Source organism: Salvelinus sp. IW2-2015, linkage group LG15 (assembly GCF_002910315.2).
Source record: "Salvelinus sp. IW2-2015 linkage group LG15, ASM291031v2, whole genome shotgun sequence".
Lineage (NCBI taxonomy): Eukaryota > Metazoa > Chordata > Actinopteri > Salmoniformes > Salmonidae > Salvelinus > Salvelinus sp. IW2-2015.
The window spans coordinates 53106078-53124583 of record NC_036855.1 but is presented as its reverse complement, the minus strand read 5'-3'; the positions used below and the strand labels follow the sequence as shown (position 1 = coordinate 53124583).

General features: G+C 46.3%; 1 protein-coding gene and 1 long non-coding RNA gene across 3 annotated transcripts in view; one reads left to right on the top strand and one right to left on the bottom strand.

Moving 5' to 3' along the window:
* LOC111973850 (protein C-mannosyl-transferase DPY19L3-like) overlaps positions 1–15544 on the top strand; it is a 40733-nt gene extending 25189 nt beyond the window's left edge. Inside the window, 8 exon segments of the mRNA XM_024001271.2 lie at positions 4721–4852; positions 5719–5847; positions 6284–6395; positions 6683–6739; positions 7029–7111; positions 12423–12555; positions 13757–13915; positions 14757–15544. Of these exon segments, the coding sequence (XP_023857039.1) occupies positions 4721–4852; positions 5719–5847; positions 6284–6395; positions 6683–6739; positions 7029–7111; positions 12423–12555; positions 13757–13915; positions 14757–14969 (1018 nt within the window). The 3' untranslated portion in view covers positions 14970–15544.
* Positions 15545–17733: 2189 nt separating this feature from the next.
* Positions 17734–18303, bottom strand: LOC139028830 (uncharacterized). Of its 2 annotated transcripts, none has more exons than XR_011481062.1 (2): positions 17951–18303; positions 17734–17781 (listed from the first exon to the last, which is right to left on the bottom strand). It is a non-coding gene; the product is annotated as an uncharacterized lncRNA (long non-coding RNA). The 2 variants fall into 2 exon arrangements; XR_011481063.1 differs by lacking the exon at positions 17951–18303 and adding an exon at positions 17865–17937.
* Between the last annotated feature and the right edge of the window lie 203 nt (positions 18304–18506).

Below are 18506 nucleotides of genomic sequence, written 5' to 3'. Positions count from 1 at the left end.
GAGAGAGAGAGAGAGAATCGACACAGAGAGAGAGAGAGCGAAACAGAGAGATGATAGAGAGAGAGAGCGACAACAGAGAGAGATAGAGAGAGAGAGCGACAACAGAGAGAGATAGAGTAGAGAGAGCGAGCACAGAGAGAGAGAGGAGAGAGAGGAGAGAGCCGCGACACAGAGAGAGAGAGAGGAGAGGCGACACAGAGCAGAGAGAGGAGAGAGAGTAGAGAGAGAGAGAGCGACACAGAGAAGAGAGAGAGAGAGCGACACAAGAGAGAGGAGAGAGAGCGAGAGCGCATCAGAGAGAGAGAGAGAGCGAGAGCGACACAGAGAGAGTAGCAAGAGAGCGAGAAAAGCACAAAGAAAGAGAGAGAGGCGAGAGAACACGAAGAGAGAGCGCAGAGGCCAGAGAGAGAAGAGAGAGAGCGAGAGACACAGAGAGAGAGAGAGGAGCGGGAGACACAGAGAGAGAGAGAGGAGCGCCAGAAAGACACAGAGAGAGAGAGCGCGAGAGAACACAAGAGAGAGGAGCGAGAGAAAGAAGAGAGAGAGCGAGGAGACACAAGAAGAAGAGAGAAGCGAAGAGACAAGAGAGAGGAAGAGCGATGAAGAACAGAAGGAGAGAGAGCAGAGACAGAAGAAGAACGGAGAGACAAGAGAGCAAGAGAGAGACCGGAAGCACAGAGAGCGAGAGAGATGCACACAGAGAGAAGAGAAAGGAGAGACACACGAGAGAGAGAGTCCGAGACGAAGACACAGAGAGAGAGATCGGACACAGAGAGAGAGAGAGAGCGAGCACAGAGAGAGAGAGAGAGAGCGACGCAGAGAGAGAGAGGAAGAGCGACCACAAGAGAGAGAGAGAAGAGAGAGAGAGAGCGACACAGAGAGAGAGAGAAGAGAGAGAGAGCGACATACAGAGAGAGAGAGAGAGAGAGAGAGACACAGAGAGAGAGAGAGAGAGAGAGAGAGAGAGAGAGAGAGAGAGAGAGAGAGAGAGCGTCGAACAAGAGAGAGAGAGAAGAGCGACACAAGAGAGAGAGAGAGAGAGAGAGAGAGAGCGACACATGTATTAGAGAGAGAAGAGAGAGAGCGAAGCAGAGGAGAGAGAGAGAGCGAGAGCGAAACACAGAGAAGAGAGAGAGAGAGCGGGAAGCGACACAGAGAGAGGAGAGAGAGAGGAGAGACAACTAGAGTAGAGAGAGAGAGAGCGAGAGAACACAGAGAGAGAGAGAGAGAGCAAGAGACACAGAGAGAGAGAGAAGAGAGTCGAGAGACACAGAGAGAGAGAGAGAGAGCGGAGACAGAGAAGAGAGAGAGCGAGAAGACACGAGAGAGAGAGCGAGAGACACAAGAAAGAAGAGAGAGCGAGAGACATCAGAGAGAGAGAGCGAGAGACACAAAGAGAGAAGAGCCGAGAGACAAGAAGAGAGAAGCGAGAGACACAGAGAAGAGAGTATCGAACACAAGAGAGAGAGAGAGAGCGACACAGAGCGAGAGAGAGAGAGAGAGCGACAGACAGAGAGAGATAGAGAGAGAGATGCGACACACGAGAAGAGCATAGAGGTGAGAGGAGCGACACAGAGAGAGCGAGAGAGAAGAGAGAGAGAGAGAGAGAGAGGAGAGCGCTGATCACAGCGAGAGAAGAGAGAGAGAGCGACACAGAGAGAGAGAGAGAGAGAGATGAGAGAGCGAAACACAGGAGAGAGAGAGCGAGAGCGACACAGAGATATGAGAGAGAGAGCGAGAGCGACCAGAGAGAGAGAGAGAGGAGAGCGACACAGAGAGAGACGAGATAGAGCGAGAGACCCAGAGCAGAGAGAGAGAGTAGCGAGAGACACAGAGAGAGAGAGAGAGAGCGAGAGACACAGAGAGAGAGAAGAAGAGAGGCGAGAGACACAGAGAGAGAGAGAGCGAGAGACACAGAGAGAGAGAGCGAAGAGAACACAGAGAGAGAGAGGAGAGAACCAGAGATGAGAGAGCGAGAGACACACGAGGAGAAGAAACGCGAGAGACAAAGAGAGAGAGAGCGAGAGACACAGAGAGAGAGTAGCCGACACACAGAGAGAGAGAGTGCACACAGAGAAAGAGAGACAACACAGGAAGAGAGACACGACAGAAAGAGATGAGAGCGAGAGACCTAGCAAAGAGAGACACAGAAAGAGAGAGAGAGACAGCAGCGAGAGAGAGACGAAGAGAGAGACACGAAAGAGAGAGAGAGAGACACGAAAGAGGAAAACGAAAGAGAGCCACACAGAAAGGAGAGAGCGAGAGACACAGAAAGAGAGAGAGCGAGAGACACAGAGACGAGAGAGAGAGAGCGACACAGAGAGAGAGAAGAGAGAGAGAGAGAGAGACAGAGGAGAGAAGAGAGAGACAGAGAGTAGAGAGAGAAGCGACACAGAGAAGAGCGGACGAGAAAGAGAGCACACAGAAGAGGAGAGGGAAACACAGAAAGAGAGAGCGACAGCGAGAGACGTTAGCGAGAGACACAGCGAGAGAGCGCGAGAGACACAGCGAGAGAGCGCGAGAGCGAGAGACACATGAGAACAGACACACAGAGAGAGAGAGACACCAGAGTGCGAGAGACCGACACACAGTTAGAGACACACAGAAAGAGAGACACACAGAAAGAGAGAGAGCGAGAGACACAGAAGAGAGGACAGAGAACAGAGAGAGAGAGACAGTGAGAGAGAGACAGAAAGAGGACACAGTAAGAACAACAGAAACAGAGGAGCGAGAGACACACAGAAAGAGAGCGAGCCGAGAGACACCAGCAGAAAGAGAGCGAGCGAGAGACACACAGAAAAGAGAGCGAGCGAGAGAACACACAGAAAGAGAGCGAGCGAGAGACCACAGAAAGAGAGAATAGAGCGAGAACACAGAAAGAACAGAGAGAGAGAGAGCAACACAGAGAGAGAGCGACACTACAGAGAGAGAGAGAGAGAGAGAGGCGACAACAGAGAGAGAGAGAGCGATGAAACAAGTCCAGAGAGGGAGAGAGAGCGAGAAAACACCAGAGAGAGAGAGAGAGAGGGAACAGAAAGGAGAGAAAGCAGAGACACAGCGAGAGAGGCGCGCACAGAAGAAAGAGAGACGACACAGAGAGAGAGCGACAAAGCATGAGAGAGAGAGCGGAAAACGAGGAGAGCGAGAGCGACACAGAAAAGAGAGAGACAGCAGAAAGGAGAGAGGCGAGAGAGAGAGACACAGAGAAAGCCGACACAGAGAAGAGAGAACAGCAAGCACAGAAAGAGAGACAAAATCGACAAGAGAAGAGAGAGAGATACACAGAAAGAGGACACGAGCAGAAGGATCACCAGACGAGAGAGAGCGACAGAGAGGCGAGCGAGAGAGAGCGAGAGACACAGAAAAGGACAAGAGAGAGAGAGCAACACAGGAGAGAGAGCGACCCCAGAGTAGAGAGAGAGAGGAGAGCGACACAGAAGAGAGAATAGCAGCGAGAGACATCGAAAGACAGAGAGAGAGAGGCAACAATCAGAGAGAGAGCGACACAGAGAGAGAAGAGAGAGAGAGAGCGACACGAGAGAGAGAGAGCGAGAAAGCACAGAGAGAGAGAGAGCGAGCAACACAGAGACGATGAGAGAGAGAGAGAGAGCAACCAGAAAGAGAGAAAGCAAGAGACACAGCGAGAAGAGCGAACAGAGAAAGAGAGCGACACAGGAGATGAGGAGCGACACAGAGAGAGAGAAGCGACGAAACAGAGGAGAGCGAGAGCGACACGAAAGAGAGAGACTACAGAAAGAGAGAGAGAGCAAGAAGCGACAAAGAGCGAATGAGAAAAGAGACACCCAGGAGAAAGACGCGACACAGAAACAGAGAGACACGACCAGAAAGAGCGACACACAGAGAACAGAGAAGAAAGAGCGATCACACAGAAAGAGAGAGAGTCGAAAAGCACACAGCGACGAGAGAGCGAGAGACACATAGCGATGAGAGAGCGAGAGACACGAGCGAGAGAAGCGAGAGACACAGCGAGAGAAGCGAGAGAGAGACACGCAGACAGAGAAGAGATAGAGAAGAACAGAGGAGAGAGAGCGACAACACAGAGAAACACCACAGAAGAGAGACACACAGAAAGAGAGAGACGGAGAGACACATAGCAGAGAGACACAGAAAGAGAGAGAGAGAGGCGAGAGACAGAAAGAGAGACAGAAGACACAGATAAGAGAGAACATCACAGAAAGAGAGCCACACAGAAAGAGAGAGAGCGAGAGACAGAGAGAGAGAGAGAAGCGAGACACACAGAAAGAGAGCGAGCGAATGAGACACACAGAAGAGAGGAACGAGAGACCACAGAAAAGAGAGCCGAAGACAGAAGGAAGAAAAGGCGAGACACAGAAAGAGGAGAGGAGAAACACAGAAGACAGAGAGACGAGAGGAACACAGAAAGAAGAGAGAGAGAGAGACAGAGAACAGAGAGAGAGAGCCAGAAGACGAAGAGAGAAGCGAGAGCGACACAGTTAGAGAGGGAGAGAGCCAGAGAGCGAGAGAACAAGAGAGCGAGAGAGAGAGCGACACAGGAAGAGAGAGAGAGAGAGAGCGAGAGAGAGACACAGAAGAGAGACACACAGAAGAGAGACCCGAGAGCACAGACAAGACAACAAGGGACACGGAGAGAGCGACACAGAGAAAGAGAGCGACACAGAGAGACGACAAGAGAGAGAAGAGAGAGATACAGAGGGACGAGAAGCGAGAACAGAAAGAGAGAGACCGAAGAGCGACTGCTTCCCTTGGACACGTTTGACCGCTTGGCTGGCACTCTGCTGGCATACCCTTACCTCGTCACCCTGATTGTGCTCCTGGTGATGCTGGCGCTGGTAACACTGGCCAACCTCTGGTAAGGTGCATTTCCTCCTGTAGCTGTGGACTGAGAATGACGTTCTGAAGAGCCCACATACRGCTGAGTCATGCCCCGGACATAACAGGTCCCTGGCTTCCAAKCGCTCTCAGCCTTAATCCCATGTGGATATTGCAATACTTATCCACATTTTGTTGGGTTGTCATTTATTTTCTTCATTCTGTTCCCTTAAATTGCTTCACCATCTGTCATGCTGAGGCCCGTTTTATCCGGCAAAACACTGAGACAGAGTAGAGTTCAAGAGGTTGCTCGTTGGTAACCCACACATCTATCACTTAATCATTTTGAATGAGTCATTCATTATTTCTTCTTCTTAATAATTCSTAAAGAGGCTCTCCTTTTTGTGTTTGTATATGCTTTATTTGGACAGTTTCGCCACTGACGGGGAGGTAGATGAGGAGACACCGTARGAGTCTTTGCACATAACATTTTGATTTAGCCAATCACATGCCACTGCTGTCAGTTTCGTTATTCTCTAGCTGTGTGGAGACCTACTACAACATATTGAGGTAGTGGACGGCAGGCAGCATCACAACAATCCTCTTGAGTCTTCTCCCTAAGGCCCTGTAAATACCTCAGCATGTCACGTCTCACCGTGTTGTTCCTTCCCTGTTTGATGAGAGCGAGAATCCTGCTCCTATCCTTTTTGTCCTGTTCTCATTCCAGTTATCAGAACCCAGTCTGGACCCCCAGGCACTCAACCCTCCCGCGAGCTAATCATTACAGGCTCATTTCAGATACACCAGTTAACCTTTTGGAGGCGAGCGAAAGACAAACTGAATAGTCTGCCTAATGTCTCTCTCGCCTTTTTATGTATTATGCATCAATGTTTTTCCCATTCTCAGTGATTCTTCAGCRGTCGGGCGTCCKCTGAAAGGCCGGTTCGAGGAGCGGCCGATTTGTATGCGGGCAGATGTCGCCTACAATCTGTTACACACCGTCTTCTTCGGCCTCCTGGCGCTCAGCACCATGAGGTGCGYTCCACTGCTTGTTCAAGAGGATATCTCTCCGGACATGTCTGGAATTTTGCTGATTAACCAATATCTACTTCCTTTATCTCTCTTTCTCTCTCTCTTTCTTTCTCTTTCTTTCTTTCTTTCTTATTCTTTCTGTTTAATCTACCCATCTGTCCTTCGTCTGAGTGGGCCTGCCCCTGTTCATTCGATTTTTTTTTTCTCCATTTCTCTCGCTCTCTCCAAAACCGCCATCTCCTTCTCTTGCCAAACGTTTTGATCGTCACCCCGCTTCCAATTTGTGATGTTTATTTTGACGCCTCATAATATAAGGAGAACGCTGCTGATAATTTCCTCATAATTCAAAGTACATTTTGCAAAGGTAAACGGGGGGGGAAAAAAGTTGAAATAAGGTTGTTCTGATCTTTTAAATACACCGTTCTTCTCCTCTCTCCAGAATGAAATATCTGTGGACAGGCCATATGTGTGTCTTTGCTGCCTATGGCGTGTGTGGCAAGGAGCTGTGGTCCCTCTGCCTGAACATGATCCACTGCAACACTAAAACAAAGGTARAGGCAACAGCTCCGATCCCTAACGTTTCTTTTAACAGAAGAATGAGCGCCGTACCTGTTAGCAGGTTCTGCGTTCCACCATGAGATGGCCCAGGCCTACACTGAGGCAATAGGAACACATTGAAACGGTAGCTTGCTTGTACTGTGCTGGACAGTTCCAGCCTTATCCAGTAGGTGGCGATATGGTAACAACCAATTTACAACCAAGATGTCCGTAGAGAGAAACTAAGTGTCACAACAGATTGTAATGTTCACCCAGGTAAATTTTCTCTCTCGTTTTGCAGCTGAGGCTGATCAGGTACACGGTTCCACTTGCCATTCTGGGATTCCTATATTACAAGGTGAGACATTTGCCTTGCTATGTCATCACAATTTGCAGTACAATATTTTCTCACCCACAGAAATTGCAGTAAATGTGAACTGATATGGAGTTAAAAATGGARGCAGCTACCGGCTGGTGGCTAGTGTGTTAAGGACTTTGGCTCTCTCCTCCTCTCCTCACTATCAACAGTACAGAGGATTTGGCAGTCATTGGGATGTGTGAATGGATGTGTGATTTATATGAAAGTGGTTATTGTGAGCCGATGTGTTTCTGTGGAGTTTGGTTATTTAGATTMTTTTTCTTCATAGTTCTGGCCCAAACTGATGACGGAAGTATCAGAACTGAGAGAATTCTACGACCCTGACACCGTTGAGCTGATGACCTGGATTAGGTAAAATCCGATGTATTTCTGCTTTAACCTGCGCACATACAGTTGAAGTCGGAAGTTTACATACACTTAGGTTGGAGTCATTAAAACTGGTTTTTCAACCACTCCACAAATTTCTTTTTAACAAACTATAGTTTTGGCAAGTCAGTTAGGACATCTACTTTGTGCATGACACAAGTAATTTTTCCAACAATTGTTTACAGACAGATTATTTCACTTATAATTCACTCGTATCACAATTCCAGTGGGTCAGAAGTTTACATAAACTAAGTTGACTGTGCCTTTAAACAGCTTGGATAATTCCAGAAAATTATGTCATGGCTTTAGAAGCTTCTGATAGGCTAATTGACATAATTTCAGTCAATTGGAGGTTTACCTGTGGATGTATTTCAAGGCCTACCTTCAAACTCAGTGCCTCTTTGCTTGACATCATGGTAAATCTAAATAAATCAGGCAAGACCTCAGAAAAAAATTGTAGACCTCCACAAGTCTGGTTCATCCTTGGGAGCAATTTCCAAACGCCTGAAGGTACCACGTTCATCTGTACAAACAATAGTACGCAAGTATAAACACCATTGGACCACGCAGCCGTCATACCGCTCAGTAAGGAGACGCGTTCTGTCTCCTAGAGATTAACGTACTTTGGTGCGAAAAGTGTAAATCAATCCCAGAACAACAGCAAAGACCTTGTGAAGATGCTGGAGGAAACAGGTACAAAAGTATCTATATCCACAGTAAAACGAGTCCTATATCGACATAACCTGAAAGGCCGCTCAGCAAGGAAGAAGCCACTGCTCCAAAACCACCATAAAAAAGCCAGATTACGGTTTGTAGATTGTACTTTTTGGAGAAATGTCCTCTGTTCTGATGAGACAAAAATAGAACTGTTTGGCCATAATGACCATGTTATGTTTGGAGGAAAAGGTGGGAGCCTTGCAAGCCGAAGAACACCATCCCAGCCGTGAAGCATGGTGGCATCATCATGTTGTGGGGTGCTTTGCTGCAGGAGGGACTGGTGCACTTCACAAAATAGTTTTCCTCCCTCATGATGCCATCTATGTGGATATATTGAAGCAACATCTCAAACATCAGTCAGGAAGTTAAAGTTGGTCGCAAATGGGTCTTCCAAATGGACAATGACCCAAGCATACTTCCAAAGTTGTGGCAAAATGGCTTAAGGACAACAACAAGGTATTGGAGTGGCCATCAAAAGCCCTGACCTCAATCCTATAGACAATTTGTGGGCAGAACTGAAAAAGCGCGTACGTGCAAGGAGGCCTACAAACCTGATATTCAGTTACACCAGCTCTGTCAGGAGGAATGGGCCAAAATTCACCCAACTTGATGTGGGAAGCTTGTGAAAGCTACCCGAAACGTTTGAACGAAGTTAAACAATTTAAAGGCAATGCTACCAAATACTAATTGAGGTGTATGCAAACGTCTGACCCACTGGGAATGTGATGAAAGAAAAAAAGCTGAAATAAATCATTCTCTCTACTATTATTCTGACATTTCACATCTTAAAATAAAGTAGTGATCCTACCTGACCTAAGACAGGGAATTGTTACGAGGCTTAAATGTCAGGAATTGTGTGAACTGAGTTTAAATGTATTTGGCTAAGGTGTATGTAAATTCCGACTTCAACTGTACACTCACACGTCCGTAGATGTCAAACAAACGCAAATCAGGTTAGCTTTGTTCCACAGATCAAGTTCCACCATAGTTGCCTGTGACTGCATGTGTTTATGGAAATGTAGATTTGGTGAGCTGTGGYGCATGAATAAGACATGGAGGTCTGGAGAGGACCCAGCTGTTGGCAGCGGTTCAGCCCGTGGCCCCGGCCCCTGTGGAAKGGTTTTATCAAGCCAATCCGTCCTGATGTGATCGGAGATGGATGTGAATTTGGCGTGGCTCCTTGGCTCAGAGAGACTGACTGGGGAGGACAGGCCTTAAAAAGACTCACTCTGTGAAAKGACACAGGTTCTCTGCCTCCAGAGAAAATCCAATTTGCTCGGCGGATTAGCGTGTAGCGTTACCTTCACTAGTGCTGGCGCATTAAGCGTCTTGCCATGCGCTAATTACATTTAAGATGAAAGAGTTAAGCAGGGATCGTGTTTCATGAGACTCGGGCATAGCAAAGCTGCCCTTGTTTGTAAATTATCACAAATTCAGAGCGAATGTGAACAAAAAAAACATAGGAACATATATTTCTGTCTCATTCACAGTATTTACATGAAGTACTCATTGGTTTGTTGTGGTAATCTTGCCGGGGAACGTACTCAAACATACCTTCTATCCACGGGCACTTTTTAAATAGTTACATTGTAGTAAATCTGAAGAATTCAGGAGGTTTAATCGGTGCAACAGAGATGTTAAGGAGAGAAGAAGACTGGTTTGCTGACTGTTTCTTTTTCAGTTAAAGCKGAGTCTGTAAGTCTGAGTCCCTCCAGCTTCCTCCTGCTAAATGCACATTCAGAAGTCAGTGGTAGCTCGCCATTGTGTATGAAAATGCTTGATCATTTCTCTCTTGACTTTTCTGGCTCCACTCTTCATGGTGCCCTTTTTAAGTCGTGCTGGTGTCTTGTCATTACTGTCTTTGACAGCGTTGTGAGGCACCGTCATCACAGACACCCTTATCATTTAAGCGTTGGCTGCTATGCAATTAATTTCCCCTCTTTTGTTCGGCGGTTAATGTTGTCACGCCATCCTTTTGATTCTGGAARGCTGAGTTATTTCCGAATGTTGCCTTGTTTTTGAATAATGAAGACAAATGGCACTTTTTTGTTTTCCCAGGGAAACTTCTGTCGYTGTAAGAGCGGCTGTTCACTACTGGAACAATGAGGACGTTTTTTCGCGCTGTAAACTGTGGATTTCTTCATGTTTTTGATACGCTCATATCCTCCACTTAAACTCCTTGCTAATTGTCGTTCTGTCAGCTTGATTTTTTTCTCTTCCTTTATAATTTGTCGAAATTTGAAGTTTTCCCCTTATTATACATAGTCTCCAGAGGATGTCAGTAGCAGTAAGTAAAACTCTGTTTGTCCTCGTATGAACCACAGTTATTCCCCCCCTCAGGATAATATCAATGGAAAGCTTGTGACTTCGCCCACTGTGAAATTGCATTATAATAACATTTTTGCCAACCCTACCTCTCTCAACCGATCAGCCAGTCAATCAATCATCATCACCCTCCGCTCAGTCTCCGGACTCTGTGGCGGTTGAATTGGCCATTATAGTGGCTGGTTGGTGTAACAGCCGATTATCTGTGGCGGTCCGTCTCTTCTAGCTGGGAGCAGAGCAGATCGGTCAGTCAGATAGGATGAGCGGAGCTGTAGGATCTTAGGATGGACGTGACAGGCCCATCTCTGTTTCGATCTCCGTTTCTGCCGTACCTGAGCTCCCTACAAATCCCAGCCGTGAGCACCTCAGAGCTGTTAGCATCCCCCTCCCTCCCGTACCTGCCTCTATTTTAGACATTTGAGTAGGCTATCCTCCTCCTTTACTCTCTGATTCGTAGACACTGAAACTTTTCACCCATCTGTTCTCTTTCTCTCTCTGCCGRCAGCACTGCCACTTTAAAGTCTGCATCAACAGGTGTACAATGGTGTTAATTTACTGCATGACATAGTCCCACCTCTGCATGTAGCATAACTAACACACAGGCACATTCATGCATACCAATTTCAMGCTTAATCACCATCCGTGTCCTCCTTCTCCAGCTATTAACAGCATTAATACATTTTTATAATGTCACCGGGGCGGCGGGCGTTTAGATAGCAGAATATCAATCTGAAATGAAAAAGAAATCAGCTGAGGTCTGAGGAATCCCACTTGAATATGCAGCAATTAAACGCAAACTCCCACAGAGAGGAAGGAAGTGACCCAGAAGAGCAGGTCAGAGGTCAGCCCCATCACCCCATCACACACAGYCCCGGGTGGTTGGCGATTAGCCCCACAAGCTGCTAATGTTCCTAGCGGGGGAATCCTATCTCTCCCCCCAGAGCCCAGAGGGAACCAGCGGTCTCAACCTATCCCCCCCTTTACTGTGATGTGGATTAGAATGGCAAATCAACATGAGGTTTTGGGGGAGGAATGGAGGAGCTAATAGCTGCTGTGAAAGAGGCCCTGCTATGACCTCTTACAGAGTTAGTGAGCGATTTGATTTCCTTTTCTAATATAGATATATATATATATATATATACACACTGACTCCTCCACCAGAGGATAGTAAATGAAACTGAAATCATTTAATTCTACGTGTGCGTGCGTGTGTGTGTGTGTGTGTTTGAGCAAACTACCTTTTTTTTCTTATGCTCTTTTGTGCTGTTCTCGACTGGCTAATTGATTCGTGAAGTACCTGAACAAAAGCTCGACAGGTGGTTCTCAACCAACTATGTGCACACTGTGCTGCTTGTTCCTGCCCGAAATGACCTGATTCCTCAGTTATTACCAACAATTACCACCAACATAATTATTCCTGGAAATGGTTGCTATGGGTGGAAACGCACTCTCGCTCCCCACACGAGTSTATCCATGCAATCAGACTTGCCGGGTTGAGGGAGAATGTATACAGACCAGACTGTCAACATGAAGATTGTTCCGTCTTCTGTGTTGTGGCTCGTGATAAATAAAAAAAAATGTGGCTCGTGATTTTGACAAAACCGCCCCCCGRGTTGTGTAGCTGGTCAGAGGGTGTCTCAGGCATGTACCGGTGTAGGGTGAGTCACTGTGTCGATGAGCGGAGATCAGTGTTACGAGACCGAGCCGGCCAAGGTTGGGCTGTGGTAGTAACAAGGCTCTGCCTAAGAGTCGGCCTCTCTAGGCTGTAATCATATAACACATTCCACACTGGGCTTTGTCCTTCCTGTGAGTCCTCACTCGCCACCTCCTCTAGAACACCTTGAGAAAGATTCCTTGGCGAAAGAAAGATGAACATGGTTTATTTGTCTGATAACTATTCTATGTTCCCAGCAGCCTTAGTAGGCTGCCCTTTCGCTAGCCTTTCAATCTCTCCTTGAAGTTGTTCCAGTATTTTTTTGTTCTTAAAATAAAATAGAAGTGAAAGTCTTAACACGCCTGCAAAGGTTATCGTAAAARAACTTGATGGCATTGAGTAAAGGATACCTGCAGTGTGCAAGTACAGATATCAGTGTGGTGCTAGCCTGCTACTGAGTCATGAGGAAACCGACAAAAATAACGCCGTCTTGTTAAATACACCGGCTCTACAGCGTGGTAACGTCTTCTACCTCTGTGTAGCATACAGCAGTATAAACGCTGATCTCCCAGAAAACACTTCTTCTACCTTGTCTTCCAGCTCAAAGACGCCCAAGAAAGCAGTGTTTGCTGGGAGCATGCAGCTGCTGGCTGGGATCAAACTGTGCACAGGGAGAGTCCTGACTAACCACCCACACTATGAAGACCGAGCCCTGAGAGAGAGGACCAGACAGGTAAAACAAAATCCTTTATCCTTATCCTACTTCTATACTTAATTAAGTTTATTTTTACACAAGGCCTGACCTGAGAGGAGAGTAATATGGAGACACCTGTAAATATGTGTTGACCAGGGTTGGGGGTCAATTCCATTTTAAATTCAGTCCAACCAGGGAATTGAACAGTCCACTTGGAAAGGAAAGGGCTGTGTTCAAGTCACCTCCAGAATTGTAATGGAATTCAAAAAGGCGTGACCCCACTTGGTGTGGTCTATCAAGGAGAGGACACCACTTCTGTATACCTGTCCTGTATATTAGCATGGTGCTGTGATATTAGCACGTGCTGTGATATTAGCACGGTGCTGTGGATATTGTCGCACGGTGCTGTGATATTAGCACGGTGCTGTGATATTAGCACGGTGCTGTGATATTAGCACGGAGGGGACGTCAACTGCGGCGGGGAAATAGAGTCACATAAGCCTCAACATGAGAGTGTGCTATCAGTCACTTTTTATATTTCCTGTCTGGCTTTCCCCTCAGTTTTACAGAAGCGCGTGACTTTATCAGCCAGACAACGCCGTGTTTTCATCTCACCCAGGGATGGCAAGTAGCGTTTGTCAGATGCGGAGATTAATTGTGGTGGTGTGAACCGTCTCTAAAGCTCGTTAGACAATGCAGCGCGTGGGGCTAGGTGAGGGGGAGGCGGCCAGACAGGCAGAGAGGAGACGGTGCAGGGCTGCTGGATGGTTGGGTACAGAGCGTTCTGCCACTCCGGGTGGCGCTCTACAGCGTGTGGTGCTGTGTCGTGCGGCGGTGTGGGGCTCACAGAGCTCTTTCAGCCAGAGTTCTGACTAATGAAGCTCTGCAGCTGTGGGAGGGAGAGGGGGGCTCCTCAGGTTGGGGGCTCTGGCTCTGCCTGGGGGACGTGAGCAGAATGTTCCCTCCACACCACCCTGCTGTGTGTCTGTCTGCCACTCAGCGCCACAGAGGCGTCAGCCCCCAGCACCAGCACGGCCCGCTGTTAACACTCATCGCAAAGTCTCTCATAGCCCTCTATCAATAAGTTATGCGTGTGTGTGTGTGTGTGTGTGTGTGTGTGTGTGTGTGTGTGTGTGTGTGTGTGTGTGTGTGTCTGTCTGAGCCCTGTGTTGTGTTGTCCTCCATGTTTACGTGTGTGTGTATTATCCCCTGGGTGTGTTTTCTCTCCTGGTCGTTTCAGGTGTATCAGATCTACGCCCAGCAATCCCCGGAGGAGGTCCACGGGATCCTGCGCGCGGCGGGGGCTGATTTCGTGGTGATGGAGGACAGCATCTGCTACGAGAGGAGGCATGGCCGGGGCTGCAGGCTCCGAGACCTGCTGGACCTGGCCAACGGACACGTAGGTGTCGTTTCTCTTCTGTAATGGCAGGGTTTGGGGTTCTGCGATGCCAGCTCRTTCACAAATGTATGACTGCCCGCGGATGTATGTATGTACACGCGTGAGTGTTTTGATGTGTAAGTGTTTGTTTAAACAGGAGGCAGATTGTTTGGTTAAAGTATATATTTTTTTGGAGAGAATTGATRGGAGGAATATTGATTGGACTGTTTCAGTATGAGAGAAAGGGAATGACGGATAGATTCTTTGGGCGTTTGTGAGATTGGGATGGGGAGGGTTGTTTGTGTGTGTGTGTGTGTGCGTGTGCGTTGCATGTGTGTGTTTACATGTGCTCCCTATAAATCACATGTCTGTCAGCCTCTGTCACTCATAGACACTTCAAAGTATGATTGCTTTGAAAGGGCTCAATTACAGGCAGCGTTGGGGTCTGGAGATTCATCCTCCTCTGATCTGCGTCTCACCTCTGGTTGAAAGATGTATTTTCTCTCCTCCCGCTTTTGATGCTAGGAATAAATGAGTCACTGGTTGTTTGGATTTCTGGAGGCATGCTTKCCTTGCATAGTCTCATCCTTCCCGAGTGGTGTATGTGGGGTTAGTAATGTTTCACTGCATGTGATCCTCACGTCCACATTACGTAGAGATGGGCTCAACTCTTAGAAATCTTTATTGAGAGAATAACAAAAAACTTCTTCTTTTTTTTGTCAATTATTGAATACCCTGGATCCTTGTGATTTGTTWTCCCCATCTTACCTACAAGTACAAATCTAACTCAAGGGTACTATTTACTTATGACAATACATTATGTCTGAACAGTTGACTGCATCTAATGTGTTTTTTGGATTAGATCATGGATGGCCCTGGGGACAACGACCCAGACTTGGTCCACGCCTCCCATCCTCGCTTCTGTGAGTCCGTCAAGACAGACGGCCCTGCCTACACAGCCCTCTTCACCCGCGTGTTCCAAAGCAAGACCTTCCACGTCTACAAGCTGAAGAAGGGCAAGAAGAGAGCCAAGGCAGACAGCGAGCCGGTGGCCATGGAGGATAAAACCCAGTAATAAGACCCTGGGGACCCCATAAACAACGCCCCATACCCCATAAACAACATCCCACCCATATCCAGCCCGCCCGCCCAGTCTCCGACTCAGCCTCCTGCTCCCTGCCAAGTCGATAACCCGATGACTTCTCTGTGCTCCCTGCTCTCTGGTCTACCCGAGTTCATCTGGAACCATGGCTGCACTCTCCCACCCGCCGCCCTCCCTCCTTCCATCCCGCCGTGCGCCACGGCGGCCAGAGGCAGGTGATCACGTCCGGCTGACACGGCGCTGATTTGAGCAGCGTCTGATTGCGGCGGGCGAGCAGATGAGCACATGCATATCAAACCAGGGCTTTGTGTCAGGAAGCTCATGTTTAAACAGGAGAGGAGGGATGRCGGCGCATCACAACAACATTCGCGGCTCCCCTCTCGCTTTCACCCAGACTAAAGGCAGAGCAGAGGAGAGGAGAGAGACCTTTGAGAGGGAGCTGATTGAAAGATAGAGCAGCGGGGGTAATTATTGCGAAGTCTGGTCTCTTTGGTGGCTGGGTCTGCAGCCTGACTGCACAGCTGCACCCTGTGCCATTTTCCTTATTTTTTTTAAAAACCGTGCCATGTCTCGTCTCCACTTGTTAACGAGGATCCCTCTTTTGATACTCTCTCACTCAAACGCAAAGTTCTGCATACGTTGTCAGTTGCGKTGCATCACGGGGAAGTGCCATTCTCATTGTGATGCATAACAGTCCTATCACTGAGGAGGATTTGCTTGTTCATTCCGTTGCATTGAAATTGGATGTTTAATTTAGTAGTTGGCTGACAGATTTTTTTTTTGACGAGGGAGAAGTCATTTCATTGTGTTTTCCTAATAAGTGCATACTAATGTAATGTTGTTGAGCATTGACATAGTTCATTTTCATATTTATTAATAATTCAGTTTAGATGCGTCGGTCATTTTAAGCAACAGTATTTTAATGGAAATGAAATGAGAAAATGTTTATTAACTGTGTGTATTCCCTCAACTCAACACCTCAGAATAATACAGTATTCTGTAGAAGGACTGCAGTGTGGTAGACCATGACYACTGGTCAATGTTGAATTAGGTGAATGGTTAACATATTCATGGTCACTGGTCTATGTATGCCTGGCTAAAATACAAATTCAAGTATTTAGATTTGTTTCACATGTTGGTGCATTACAAAATGGGATTGAAATAGATTTAATTGTAATTTTCTGTCATTGATTTACATTTATTTATACGGATTTAATAAAAATGAAATAACTCAAATATAGTTGTTGCATAAGTATTCACCCCCCTTTGTTTAGGCAAGCCTAWATTAGTTCAGGAGTAACATTTGGCTTAACAAATSACTTAAGTTACATGGWCTCACACTGTMTGAATTAATAGTAGTTGACATGCTTTTTAATGACTACCACTTCCTCTGTCCCCCATACATACAACAGTTGTAAGGTCACTCAGTCAAGTATTGAATTTCAAGCACYGATTCAACTACAAAGACYAGAGGGGTGTACTACGAAGCAAGCTACAGTAGATCTACTCAGGGTTTTCTAAAGCTAGCCAGCTTCAGTTACTTTCCCATTCCAGCTCAGGCTTCCATCCGTACTACGATGGGGGATATTGCTCGTCCGTCTGCCGCTAACTCTAGCAGGCTTGTAACTGCGTTTGTATGTCGCACGTGGCTAGTCAAATACCAGACTTTTCATTGGGACGATTCTGAAACATCAATCCATGGGAAAGTMRGTGCCACATTTTTWATTTGTGCCCAAATCAAAATKAAAGAAAATRGCAAATTCAGCAGGCTTTCGTGTGAAATAGACTTTCAGAAGTGCTGTCTTTATTTTATTACTTGGGTGTGGTTATCAACACACAAATACCTTTTCCCCCCACTCCTATTGATCAAATAATTGTATTAAGTCATACAAATGTTTTACTGTGCGTGAAGTTTCAAATGCATTTGTCATTACAAAATATGTCATGTGATAGGTATTTTAACATGGTCACACTTTATTTGGRTAGTCCAGATAGTCCCATCTATAGATGCTCTACAGATGGTTATACAGATGCTCTACAGATGGTTATACTGTCAATATGCTATCAAGGTCATACTATCTGTTGTTAAGCAACTGTGGTTACGGTTAGGGTTATGCTACTGTTAGGGTTATGCTAAGACTGTTTGGGTTATGTTTTACGGTTAGGGTTTATGCTACTGTTTGGGTTATGTTACGGTTAGGGTTATGTTAGGGTAGGTTATGCTACTGTTAGGGTTATGTTAGGGTTAGGGTTATGCTACGGTTAGGGTTATGCTACTGTTTGGGTTATGTTACGGTTAGGGTTATGCTACTGTTTGGGTTATGTTACGGTAGGGTTATGTTAGGGTTAGGGTTATGCTACTGTTAGGGTTATGTTACGGTTAGGGTTATGCTACGTTTAGGGTTATGCTACGTTTAGGGTTATGTTACGGTTTGGGTTATGTACGGTTAGGGTTGCTACTGTTAGGGTTATGTTAGGGTTATGCTACTGTTAGTGTTATGTCAGGGTTAGGGTTATGCTACTGTTAGGTTATGTTAGGGTTAGGGTTATGCTACGGTTAGGGTTATTTAGGTTAGGGTTATGCTACGTTTAGGGTTATGCTACGGTTAGGGTTAGCTACGTTAGGGTTATGCTACATTTAGGGTTATGCTACGTTAGGGTTATGCTACGGTTAGGGTTATGCTACGGTTAGGGTTATGCTACGTTAGGGTTATGCTACGGTTAGGGTTATGTACGGTTAGGGTTATGTTACGGTTAGGGTTATGTTACAGTTAGGGTTATGTTACTGTTAGGTTAGTTACTGTTAGGGTTATGTTACTGTTAGGGTATGTTTATGTTAGGGTTATGTTTACGTTAGGGTTATGCTACTGTTAGGGTTATGCTACTGTTAGGGTTAATGCTATGTTAGGGTTATTTTACAGTTAGGGTTATGTTAATGTTTAGGGTTATGCTACAGTTAGGGTTATGTTACAGTTAGGGTTATGTTACTGTTTTGGTTATGTTAGGGTTAGGGTTATGTTATGTTAGGGTTATGTTTATGTTAGGGTTATGCTACTCGTTAGGGTTATGCTACGTTTAGGGTTATGTAATGTTAGGGTTATGTTACTGTTAGGGTTATGTTACTGTTTTAGTTATGTTAGGGTTAGGGTTATGTTACAGTTAGGGTTATATTTAGAATAAGGGTTAGGGTTATGTTACTGTTAGGGTTATATTTAGAATAAGGTTAGGGTTATGTTACTGTTAGGGTTATATTTAGAATAAGGGTTAGGGTTATGTTACTGTTAGGGTTATATTAGAATAAGGGGTATGGTTAGTAGATAGTTGAAATGTTACAGCTGCTCTACAGACTACAACACCCCCCCCCCCCCAAAATGAACACAAAAACGGCAAAGGAATACACTTTTTGGCCTAAATGCAAAGCCTTATGTTGAGGCAAATCCAACACAACGCATCACTGAGTAACTGTACGGTATCCTTATTTTCATCATGGTATGGTTATGCTTGACATCG